The 13045-nt window shown below is 45.3% G+C and overlaps 1 protein-coding gene across 2 annotated transcripts in view; it reads right to left on the reverse strand.

Annotated features, from left to right (window-relative positions):
• The window catches only part of LOC121534130 (rho guanine nucleotide exchange factor 18), a 107411-nt gene that overhangs the window by 36394 nt on the left and 57972 nt on the right, over positions 1-13045 (reverse strand). For both annotated transcript variants that reach the window (XM_041840609.2, XM_041840610.2), the window contains 7 exons: positions 12873-12957; positions 9628-9863; positions 9057-9182; positions 6729-6846; positions 6178-6432; positions 5845-5921; positions 4570-4748 (listed from right to left, as the gene is read on the reverse strand). In XM_041840609.2, coding sequence (XP_041696543.2) covers positions 4570-4748; positions 5845-5921; positions 6178-6432; positions 6729-6846; positions 9057-9182; positions 9628-9863; positions 12873-12957 — 1076 coding nt within the window. The remainder of the gene's footprint in view (positions 1-4569; positions 4749-5844; positions 5922-6177; positions 6433-6728; positions 6847-9056; positions 9183-9627; positions 9864-12872; positions 12958-13045) is intronic.

Below are 13045 nucleotides of genomic sequence, written 5' to 3' on the forward strand. Positions count from 1 at the left end.
TCCCCCCAACACACCAAGCCCCTCCTCCCCACACACCAAGCCCCCCCCACACCAAGCCCCTCCCCCACACACCAAGCCCCTCCCCCCCACACCAAGCCCCTCCCCCCACACACCAAGCCCCCTCCCCCCACAAACACTAAGCCCCTCCCCCCCACACACCAAGCCCCTCCCCGCCACAGTTTTGGTCCAACAGAAATCGGTCATATGGACAAACCCATTGAGACATTATTTTACTGTAATAGAGGAGAAGTTAACCTTTCTAACTACCTTTCTATGTCTCAACTACTCAAATTGCGCGCAGAGCAAGACACTTCTAAAATGAGTGTATCAATGAATATTGATTCTGGAAAATGAATGCTCAGTTTGTCGCGCGCGGCATTGTCGTACCGCTAGCAGCATTCTAGCCAAATACTGTCACATTAGCTGTATAGTCTGTGTTTTATAAATGTGCAATAATCATAAAAACACAAGTATATCAGTAATTTGCAACTCGTTCTAATTCGGAGAAATAAGGTAGGTCACTTGATTTCAACATCTGAACAATGTGGACAGGCTAGCATACTGTTCAAACAGCTGGAGACAGACAGAAGGGTGTGTTCATAACAATTCAACTGTTCTACCTTGTTAGCTAGCAAATAGATCCAAGTTGGCTAAACTTGAAATATAAAAGATTAGCTGTCTTACTCCCTACCATGTGGGCTTGTGCTTGAGAGATTGTGTAGTGGAAAAGCAGGTGATACTCGTCTTGCAGAGGCCAGTGTGAGGACTCAATGCATTGTTCGGATGGATGGCCGTATATTGGCATCTCAGAGGAGAGACACACCTGATCTGTGGCTTTATCCGGGACAAGATGTTCCCGCGGAAGTCCAGGAGAGGTGAGAAAACTTTAAATAGACTAAATTAAATGTTACTGGGTGAATTAAAATTGTTGTGTTTGGTTTGTTTCAAGAGCTACGAATTTTCATGTTCTATTGTACTGTGGCGCTATGGATTTATTGATACAGGGGAAAGTGTTATTCGACGGTCAGTTCAAAGATGGAGCGACACAGATGTGCGCTACTATCATTTAACCCCCTAGAGTCGTCAGCGCACCTGTGGGAATCTAATTAGCATAATATAAAACATCCCAATATAAATCTGTCAGTTTAAGCTAGAGAAATTTGTTTTTGCATTGGATGCGTCTAAATTCCCCGCAAAGGTTGGAGCGTCGGCCTTCTCGCCCGCTCCAGTAGCGCTCACGTCACCAGCTCAGGGCGTGCCCGTCCCAGCATGCATCTGTAGTCTACTTGTGTGCTGCTATAGCCCCTTGCTTTAGCTACTGTCATGGAGTTCACTACATATTGTCATAAAGAAACTGATAAAAACACACAGGTGACAAATCAAGGTGACTTACAAAGATGAGGAGGATCAAGAACAAGAGAGGGAGTGTGGTGACGTAGTGTCCACAACTAAACCCAAGAGAGGGAGTGTGGTGACGTAGTGTCCACAACTAAACCCAAGAGAGGGAGTGTGGTGACGTAGTGTCCACAACTAAACCCAAGAGAGGGAGTTGGTGACGTAGTGTCCACAACTAAACCCAAGAGAGGGAGTGTGGTGACGTAGTGTCCACAACTAAACCCAAGAGAGGGAGTGTGGTGACGTAGTGTCCACAACTAAACCCAAGAGAGGGAGTGTGGTGACGTAGTGTCCACAACTAAACCCAAGAGAGGGAGTGTGGTGACGTAGTGTCCACAACTAAACCCAAGAGAGGGAGTGTGGTGACGTAGTGTCCACAACTAAACCCAAGAGAGGGAGTGTGGTGACGTAGTGTCCACAACTAAACCCAAGAGAGGGAGTGTGGTGACGTAGTGTCCACAACTAAACCCAAGAGAGGGAGTGTGGTGACGTAGTGTCCACAACTAAACCCAAGAGAGGGAGTGTGGTGACGTAGTGTCCACAACTAAACCCAAGAGAGGGAGTGTGGTGACGTAGTGTCCACAACTAAACCCAAGAGAGGGAGTGTGGTGACGTAGTGTCCACAACTAAACCCAAGAGAGGGAGTGTGGTGACGTAGTGTCCACAACTAAACCCAAGAGAGGGAGTGTGGTGACGTAGTGTCCACAACTAAACCCAAGAGAGGGAGTGTGGTGACGTAGTGTCCACAACTAAACCCAAGAGAGGGAGTGTGGTGACGTAGTGTCCACAACTAAACCCAAGAGAGGGAGTGTGGTGACGTAGTGTCCACAACTAAACCCAAGAGAGGGAGTGTGGTGACGTAGTGTCCACAACTAAACCCAAGAGAGGGAGTGTGGTGACGTAGTGTCCACAACTAAACCCAAGAGAGGGAGTGTGGTGACGTAGTGTCCACAACTAAACCCAAGAGAGGGAGTGTGGTGACGTAGTGTCCACAACTAAACCCAAGAGAGGGAGTGTGGTGACGTAGTGTCCACAACTAAACCCAAGAGAGGGAGTGTGGTGACGTAGTGTCCACAACTAAATTCAAGAGAGGGAGTGTGGTGACGTAGTGTCCACAACTAAACCCAAGAGAGGGAGTGTGGTGACGTAGTGTCCACAACTAAACCCAAGAGAGGGAGTGTGGTGACGTAGTGTCCACAACTAAACCCAAGAGAGGGAGTGTGGTGACGTAGTGTCCACAACTAAACCCAAGAGAGGGAGTGTGGTGACGTAGTGTCCACAACTAAACCCAAGAGAGGGAGTGTGGTGACGTAGTGTCCACAACTAAACCCAAGAGAGGGAGTGTGGTGACGTAGTGTCCACAACTAAACCCAAGAGAGGGAGTGTGGTGACGTAGTGTCCACAACTAAACCCAAAGCATGGTGTAGTTACTACATGCACATTGTGGCAAAGTATTTATAAACAAAAAATCTGATCCTTAAACGTTTCGTTCATTTTCGTTCTATTATCTTTACAATAGGCCATCATTGATTTCGGCCCAACAGCCCTGGCATATTCCCACGTTCAAGAAGCTTTACGTTTTGATTGGGTTATTTTGCCTAAAAACCTTTAGACCTACCTATATTAAAAAATTAATATATATATATATATATATATATAATAATAATCTGCATCTCTGTCCAGCCTGGCAATAGTGCCCAAAAGGCTGTTTAGCATCCCCAGTGCCTCTGCAAGTGAGGAGAGGATATTCTCCGCTGCTGGCCGGCTCTCCAGGCACCATGGAGAGGATATTCTCCACTGCTGGCCGGCTCTCCAGGCACCATGGAGAGGATATTCTCCGCTGCTGGCCGGCTCTCCAGGCACCATGGAGAGGATATTACCCGCTGCTGGCCGGCTCTCCAGGCACCATGGAGAGGATATTACCCGCCGCTGGCCGGCTCTCCAGGCACCATGGAGAGGATATTACCCGCTGCTGCCGGCTCTCCAGGCACCATGGAGAGGATATTACCGCTGCTGGCCGGCTCTCCAGGCACCATGGAGAGGATATTCTCCGCTGCTGGCCGGCTCTCCAGGCACCATGGAGAGGATATTACCCGCTGCTGGCCGGCTCTCCAGGCACCATGGAGAGGATATTACCCGCTGCTGGCCGGCTCTCCAGGCACCATGGAGAGGATATTACCCGCTGCTGGCCGGCTCTCCAGGCACCATGGAGAGGATATTACCCGCTGCTGGCCGGCTCTCCAGGCACCATGGAGAGGATATTACCCGCTGCTGGCCGGCTCTCCAGGCACCATGGAGAGGGATATTACCCGCTGCTGGCCGGCTCTCCAGGCACCATGGAGAGGATATTACCCGCTGCTGGCCGGCTCTCCAGGCACCATGGAGAGGATATTACCCGCTGCTGGCCGGCTCTCCAGGCACCATGGAGAGGATATTCTCCGCTGCTGGCCGGCTCTCCAGGCACCATGGAGAGGATATTACCCGCTGCTGGCCGGCTCTCCAGGCACCATTGCATGAGCCTGAAGCCACAGACTGGCCAAACTCGTGTTTCTAAAAATGATTTCAAAAAGTCACTAATTAGTCATTTTTCGTTTAATTTGTATTTAATTCTAAATAAATCACAGTCTATATGCGCAATTTATAGACTATACTGATTTAATACAACAAAATGGTGTTTAAATGTTGCACCTTTTATGTCCCTGCCAGGCTAGTGTGTCACAAATGCATCACAATGTATTTGTTTGTAGGCTATAGCCTTGAAATAATTGAAATAATATCGCCTAAATAATTATTTTTCGTTCCTTCTTAGGCTCCCTGTCTGTCTCCTGACCTATTTAGAGTGTTTATTTGCTGTTTAATACGACATGTAGCCTATTTGAAATGATGAGCGCCTCTTACAGTCACCTTTTCATGTTTATTAAAATACTTTTCATTCAAATCTATATGGTTTGGTTTGAATACTTCAAAACCAAATGGCAGGTCCAGGTAGTCACAAAAATAGATGGGTGTTGGTTACATTTTAATTTTAATGAATGGAGCGAATTTGGAGCAGCAGTTCTTTTTCCTGTGAGCACAGAGCGGTTTTTAACCAAGAGGTAGGAAAGGACATGGAGCGCCTTTCCAACCGCTCAACTCCGCTCTGGTGTGTGAGAGAGAGAGAGAGTGAGTGTGTACCTCTCCACGGCCTGGCGGATGTGTGTCATCCAGGAGTTGCGCTCCTCTTTGGAGGCAGTGTGTATCTCATACATCTCAGGCTCTTTGGAGGAGGTGCAGATCAGGAACATGGCCTTCTCCTCGTGGGCCACCTCCCTCACTATCAACTTCTGGAGGGAGATCACTGAGGGCTTGTTGTCCTGGGGAGGAGAGAGAGGCACAAGGCAGCTACAAGTCACACTGAAAGAGAATGACACCAGAAAGCAAAATGGAGGAACTTTTCATAGTTCTAGAACCTGTTCCTGGAGAGCTACCCTCCTTGCAGGTTTACACCAGGGCTCACCAACCCTGTTCCTGGAGAGCTACCCTCCTGCAGGTTTACACCAGGGCTCACCAACCCTGTTCCTGGAGAGCTACCCTCCTGCAGGTTTACACCAGGGCTCACCAACCCTGTTCCTGGAGAACTACCCTCCTGCAGGTTTACACCAGGACGAGTAGTTCTCCAGGAACAGGGTTGGAGAGCTACCCTCCTGCAGGTTTACACCAGGACGAGTAGTTCTCCAGGAACAGGGTTGGAGAGCTACCCTCCTGCAGGTTTACACGAGGGCGAGTAGTTCTCCAGGAACAGGGTTGGAGAGCTACCCTCCTGCAGGTTTACACCAGGGCGAGTAGTTCTCCAGGAACAGGGTTGGAGAGCTACCCTCCTGCAGGTTTACACCAGGACGAGTAGTTCTCCAGGAACAGGGTTGGAGAGCTACCCTCCTGCAGGTTTACACCAGGACGAGTAGTTCTCCAGGAACAGGGTTGGAGAGCTACCCTCCTGCAGGTTTACACCAGGACGAGTAGTTCTCCAGGAACAGGGTTGAAGAGCTACCCTCCTGCAGGTTTACACCAGGGCGAGTAGTTCTCCAGGAACAGGGTTGGAGAGCCCTGGTGTAAACCTGCAGGAGGGTAGTTCTCCAGGAACAGGGTTGGAGAGCCCTGGTGTAAACCTGCAGGAGGGTAGTTCTCCAGGAACAGTGTTGGAGAGCCCTGGTGTAAACCTGCAGGAGGGTAGTTCTCCAGGAACAGGGTTGGAGAGCCCTGGTGTAAACCTGCAGGAGGGTAGTTCTCCAGGAACAGGGTTGGAGAGCCCTGTTCTAGACAGATAAACAGAAGAAGCAGTGTCCATATTTCCGTTGAGAGTTGAGTTAGGATTTTAGTGTGACAGATTCAGTTAGTCGTTCCAGAGAGGAAAACAAAGCGTAGTCAGGTTACAGGGCGGAATTAACTGACACATCAGAATTCACGACTCACCACAGCAGAGAAGACATATCTCTGGTCCTTCTCTTGGAGTAACAATAGCACGTCAGACAGCAGCACAGCCAGTATATCTGAAATGAAAAGGGGAGGTACATTTTTAGACCTGTGTGAAATCAATACAGACAGAAGAGAAAAGATCACTTACTTCAGATTATTGGAGATGCAGCCCCTGAGGCAGGGTTGGGGTCAATTCAGAAAGTAAAACAAATTCCAAACTTTCCCCAATTGAAAAGCATTGAAGAGAATTTGAATTTCTGTGCACTTCCTGAATTGACTGGAGTTGAAATTAAATTGACCCCAACCCTGGCCTGAGGGTCATCCTGTTACCTTTGAGTCTGCCGGAGGCAGCCTTGTGGTTGGCCGTCCCCTCGTGCAGCAGCCTGCGTCGACCCTGGGCCAGGTCCTCTCTGTGGAACACACGGCCATCTTTGTTCTTGCCCAGGGACTTGGGCTCCATCTTGTGGGCGATGTCTCGGAGGCGCGAGGCCTTCTCATGCAGGTTGACCAGGGCATCCACCTGGACGATGCAGTCTTTGATCAGACCCAGAGACCTGGACAACTCGTCGTGTTCCTCCGTCCCCACTGGAGGGAGTAAAGGAGAGGATAACTTCAGACACTCAGAATGTTGGTATTTCTCTTAGCTCTTTGGGCTTTTAGGTATCTGTGAGGGAGTGTGGTGATGTTTTACTGTTGGATGTAAAAAAAGGGCTTTATAAAATACATTTCATTGATTAGTTATTCAACTTCAGACACACTGAACATCAGGGAGAAATAACGTTATTCTTTCTAGTCCAACAGTCTTTAACAGAAAGTCGGGCCTAAACCTCAAGAGTCATCGGAGGGTAGAGACCAAGTACATAAACCCTCTGTCTATTAACCTTCTGTGTTCTGCACAATGCGTTCCACCAGCACAGGGTACTTGGTGATGCGTTGTGTCACCAGGAGAATACACTCAGTCACTCCTAATCTTCTCACAACAGACAGATTATTGACTTTCTGGAAGAAAAAGGGACATGCATTATACATACTGTTCACGGACCATGTAGGGCAATCAATAAAATGTTTCTGGTTACACACAGGAGGCCACAAAAGCTGGATGCGAACATGCCACACGTTCATAAATAACCCACTCTCATTAATGTTTCACATCCTCTTTAAAAAAAGGGGTCAAATCCGCAGTTGCTGCATACATTTTTGGACTTATAACTTAAAATGATATACTGTTGAAGTCGAAAGTTTATATATACACCTTAGCCAAATACATTTCAACTCAGTTTTTCACAATTCCTGACATTTAATCCTAGTAAAAAATTCCCTGTCTTAGATCAGTTAGGATCACCACTTTATTTTAAGAATGTGAAATGTCAGAATAATAGTAGAGAGAATTATTTATTTCAGCTTTTATTTCTTTCATCACATTCCCAGTGGGTCAGAAGTTTACATACACTCAATTAGTATTTGGGAGCATTGCCTTTAAATTGTTTAAATTGGGTCAAACGTGTCGGGTAGCCTTCCACAAGCTTCCCACAATAAGTTGGGTGAATTTTGGCCCATTCCTCCTGACAGAGCTGGTGTAACTGAGTCAGGTTTGTAGGCCTCCTTGCTCGCACACACTTTTTCAGTTCTGCCCACACATTTTCTATAGGATTGAGGTCAGGGCTTTGTGATGGCCTCTCCAATACCCTGACCTTGTTGTCCTTAAGCCATTTTGCCACAACTTTGGATGTATGCTTGGGGTCATTGTCCACTTGGAAGACACATTTTCGACCAAGCTTTAACTTCCTGACTGATGTCTTGAGATGTTGCTTCAATATATCCACATAATTTTCCTTCCTCATGATGCCATCTATTTTGTGAAGTGCACCAGTCTCTCCTGCAGCAAAGCACCCCCACAGCATGATGCTGCCACCGCCCGTGCTTCACGGTTGGGATGGTGTTCTTCGGCTTGCAAGCGACCCCCTTTTTCCTCCAAACATAACGATGGTCAATTATGGCCAAACAGTTCTATTTTTGTTTCATCAGACCAGAGGACATTTCTCCAAAAAGTACGATCTTTGTCCCCATGTGCAGTTGCAAACCGTACTCTGGCTTTTTTATGTCGGTTTTGGAGCAGTGGCTTCTTCCTTGCTGAGCGGCCTTTCAGGTTATGTCAATATAGGACTCGTTTTACTGTGGATATAGATACTTTTGTACCTGTTTTCTCCAGCATCTTCACAAGGTCCTTTGCTGTTGTTCTGGGATTGATTTGCACTTTTCGCACCAAAGTACGTTCATCTCTAGGAGACAGAACGCGTCTCCTTCCTGAGCGGTATGACGGCTGCATGGTCCCATGGTGTTTATACTTGCGTACTATTGTTTGTATAGATGAACGTGGTACCTTCAGGCGTTTGGAAATTGCTCCCAAGGATGAACCAGACTTGTGGAGGTCTACAATTGTTTTTCTGAGGTCTTGGCTGATTTCTTTTGATTTTCCCATGATGTCAAGCAAAGAGGCACTGAGTTTGAAGGTAGGCCTTGAAATACATCCACAGGTACACCTCCAATTGACACAAATTATGTCAATTAGCCTATCAGAAGCTTCTAAAGCCACGACATCATTTTCTGGAATGTTCCAAGCTGTTTAAAGGCACAGTCAACTTAGTGTATGTACACTTCTGACCCACTGGAATTGTGATACAGTGAATTATAAGTGAAATAATCTGTCTGTAAACAATTGTTGGAAAAATGACTTGTGTCATGCACAAAGAAGATGTCTTAACCGACTTGCCAAAACTATAGTTTGTTATCAAGAAATTTGTGGAGTGGTTGAAAAACGAGTTTTAATGACTCCAATCTAAGTGTATGTAAACTTCGACTTCAACTGTACTCATTGATTCTTGAAGAATATAACTTGCCTCATGAGCTTAGAACTGGTGTACCCCATCAGAACCCCAAATATAAGCTTGTTTTACTACATTGTAAACGTAAACACTGTATAGCCTAAAGAAATGCTTAAAACTATCATTTTGATATCATGGATGGTCAGTCCTTGCATCAATAGCTATGTCTATGAATTTAAAGAATGGTCACATTTCTCCAGGCCCACCCCTCAGTTTTTGACCAAAACAGAGGCGAGGGTGACCGCTTTCAACTGCAGACAGCCCCCAGATGGTGCTGGACCTTTTGTCAATTTCTATACTACAGTAATGGAACCAGTAACGACCAACCCGTATGAGGTTCTGGAACTTCTTGTTGCTGTGTAGTTGCTCCTTGTAGTTGCCGACAGCCTCGGTGTGGTGGCTGCAGAAATCACCATAGCTCTCCTTCATCTGCTCCCCTATGTCACCTGAAAACTGGAGCAGAGACAGGAATGAGGAGAAACTGTGTAGATAGTCTGCTCCGATTACCTCCTCTCTCTGACAGTTTAAACCAACGCAATACGGTATGACTATACACACACACATGATCCTTTTGACATATAAAGGGAAGAGGAACTCAGAGAGGAACACTGTCGAGGTAATTGGGACACAGCGTCTGATTTGTCGAGTAAATTTAATGCAGTAAAATCCAATAAAATGCAAATTAATTACTTAAAAATCATACAATGTGATTTTCTGGATTTTTGTTTTAGATTCCGTCTCTCACAGTTGAAGTGTATCTATGATAAAAATTACAGACCTCTACATGCTTTGTAAGTAGGAAAACCTGCAAAAATCGGCAGTGTATCAAATACTTATTCTCCCCACTGTGTGTGTGTGTATATATATATATATATGACTGTGTGTGTGTAGTCTCTACCTGAGTGGTGAGGATGTCAGCGAGTCTCTGTATGTTGTAGTTCCTGTCGCTGCCGGGCTGCATGGCGTCTCGCCGCCGCTCTTTGAGGCGGGACAGGAAGTGTGTGTGCAGCTGTAGCAGGGTCTCCAGGCGTGGGAACAGATCGTCCAGGTGAAGGTGCTCCTTCAGCTCCCTGACGTACACACGCAGCATGATCTTCAGGATCCGCACGTGGTGCATCTCTGTCTGTATCAGCTCTGTTTGGGAGAAATACAGCCCGACAGACAGACGGGGGTTCAACCATCTAGTTGGTCTTTAAAAAGGAATTTGCTTTTCAACCACTGGACTCCATTTATTGTGAAATTGTTCGATATTACTGCACTGTCGGCGCTAGAAGCACAAGCATTTCGCTACACCCGCTATAACATCTGCTAAACACGTGGATGTGACAAATAAAAATGGATTTGATTTGAGGTCAATAATAAAACAATGGCAAGTCCAGACAAACAGAAAAATTGTACAAATGGCTTTTAAAAAAGATAAGTTGCGCTTCTCCATTCCCCTAACTTACCTTTTAATACTAAACTTAATCACAGATATAACTATAAAAACACAATGAAAGCCAACATAAGACAAATGAACATAAATTGTCTTAAACAGGGGTGTCAAACGTCCGGCCCGCGGGCCGGATCAGGCCCGCAAACGGGTTTAATCCGGCCCGCGAGATGATAAAAAAAAAAAAAAATACAATTAATAATTTTGTAAAGTATAAAAATGCGCTGCAATTTTTCAATAAAATAAACTGCTGTTCCAATTGCGTCCACTGGATGGCGCAATAGCAATTGTGTTAAGCAAGCAAACGGTTTATACCGGGGCAGAGCAAGTAGGTCAAGCACGTGCAGCCAATGAGCTACTTTGTTTTGCCCGCGATATTTATTACGGCTTCTACTTTTAACATTATGTGCTTTGGCACCCTCATTGCCCCAATATGTCTCTGTCAAAAAAGAGAAAAGTGGACGCAGAGTGCAGAGTGTTCCAAGAAAAATGGTCATTCTATTTATTCACGGAATTGAATGGGAAAGCTGTATGTTTGGTGTGTTCAGAGCATGTTGCAGTGCTGAAAGAATATAACCTTCGTCGCCACTATGTGAGTCTTCATGCCGACAAATATGACAACTTTCAAGGACAGCGGAGATGAGAGAAGGTGAATGAACTGTTGGCGGGTCTGAAGAAACAGCAGTCTGTGTTTACTCACAGCCGAGACATCAGTGACGCTGCAGTGATAGCTAGCTACCTCATTGCTAATGAAATCGCAGTGGCTTCAAAACCATTTAGTGAGGGTGAATTTGTAAAAACATGCATGATGAAGGCAGCAGAGATTGTGTGCCCTGAAAAGCGGCAGGCTTTTGCAAATATCAGCCTGACAAGAAACACAGTTGCAGACAGGATTTCCGATCTTTCAGTGGATTTGGACAGCCAGTTGAAGCAAAAAGTAAAGTCATTTATTGCGTTTTCGGGTTGCAATTGATGAAAGCACGGACATTACAGGTGTTGCACAACTGGCCATTTTCATCCGCGGAGTTGATGACACATTGACCGTCACCGAGGAGTTAGTGGAGTTGGTGCCGATGACAGATACAACGACAGCAGCTGATATTTTTACCGCACTCGTCGGCGTGCTGGACAGGGTCGGAGTGGACTGGTCCCGCGCTGTCAGCCTGGCTACAGATGGTGCGCCCTCAATGATCGGGAAAAAAGCAGGCGTTGTGACAAAGTTCAGAGAGAAAGTGCAATCTGCAAATGGAGGATGTGATTTTTTGACTTTTCACTGTATTTTGCACCAGGAGGCTTTGTGTTGCAAGTCATTAAAGATGGATAACGTCATGAAGGTGGTCATCCAAACTGTTAATTTCATCCGATCCAGAAGCCTGAATCACCGTCAGTTTGACAGCCTTCTCAGAGAGAAAGACCACATCTATGGCCTGCCATACCACACTGAGGTAAGATGGTTAAGCCGAGGTGCTGTGCTGAGGCGTTTCTTTGATTTACGAGAAGAAATTGAACAGTTCATGGAAGAAAAGGGCAAACCAGTGTTAGAATTTCATTCCGCAGAATGGATGCAGGACCTTGCATTTATGGTGGATGTTACAGAGCACCTGAATAACTTGAACAAACAGCTGCAAGGGCGCAACAAAGTTGTCACGCAGTATTATGACAGCATACGTTCTTTCAAGTTGAAGCTGTCATTGTGGGAGACGCAACTTGCCGGTGGTGATGCAGCTCACTTCCCCTGTCTGAAAAATGTGCGTGCGACCCAACATGTGGCAGACATGAAGCGGTTCAAAGATAAAATAACGGGACTGTTACGGGTGTTTGAGCAACGCTTTCAGATTTATGTTTATATGTTGATGTGCTATTGTTTTTAATTGATTTTATTGTATTTGTATATTTAACCTATTCTTGACTCTGTGGTTCTTGCACTTGTTTGGGGAACAGGATTTCATTATTTTTATCTACATTTCTGCCTGAGAAATGACACCCTGATATAGTTCTGTGATCTGTGATATACTTCTGTGAATCACTGAGGCATTGTGTGTTTGTGTGTTCTTTGTCCTCAGAACTTTCAAATAACTTGAGGTGTTTTATGATTAATAGTGATGTTGTGCTTTTGGACACTGTCCTCAGGCTCCAGCTTTATGTTTATATGTTGATGTGCTATTGTTTTTAATTGATTTTATTTTATTTGTATATTTAACCTATTCTTGACTCTGTGGTTCTTGCACTTGTTTGGGGAACAGGATTTCATTATTTTTATCTACATTTCTGCCTGAGAAATGACACCCTGATATAGTTCTGTGATCTGTGAAACAGTTCTGTTAATCACCGAGGCATTGTGTGTTTGTGTGTTCTTTTTCTTTAGAATTTTCAAATAAACTTGACGTGTTTTATGATTAATAGTGATGTTGTGCTTGTACTATTTTGGACACACTGTCCTCAGGCTCCAGCTTTATGTTGTATGTTGATCGTATTAAAACAAGGAAAACAATCTGAAGTTGTTGTTTTTAAGTTATATATACCATGATTTTTCCGGTCCGGCCCACTTGGGAATAGATTTTCCTCCATGTGGCCCCTGAGCTAAAATGAGTTTGACACCCCTGGTCTAAAACATCAGAATACAACATAAAAGACAGTGAAATGTACCGTAGATAACGTCCTGTCTCTTGACCATCTCCTTGGAATACAACATAAAAGACAGTGAAATGTACCGTAGATAACGTCCTGTCTCTTGACCATCTCTTTGGTGTGTTTCTTCAGGTACTGTTGGTCCACAGCCAGACTCCATGACTCCACCTATAATATATACGATGTAATAGATCATACAAATATATAATAATAATAATAATAATAATAATAAATACACTGAACAAAAATATAAACA

Source organism: Coregonus clupeaformis, chromosome 20, assembly GCF_020615455.1.
Source record: "Coregonus clupeaformis isolate EN_2021a chromosome 20, ASM2061545v1, whole genome shotgun sequence".
NCBI lineage: Eukaryota > Metazoa > Chordata > Actinopteri > Salmoniformes > Salmonidae > Coregonus > Coregonus clupeaformis.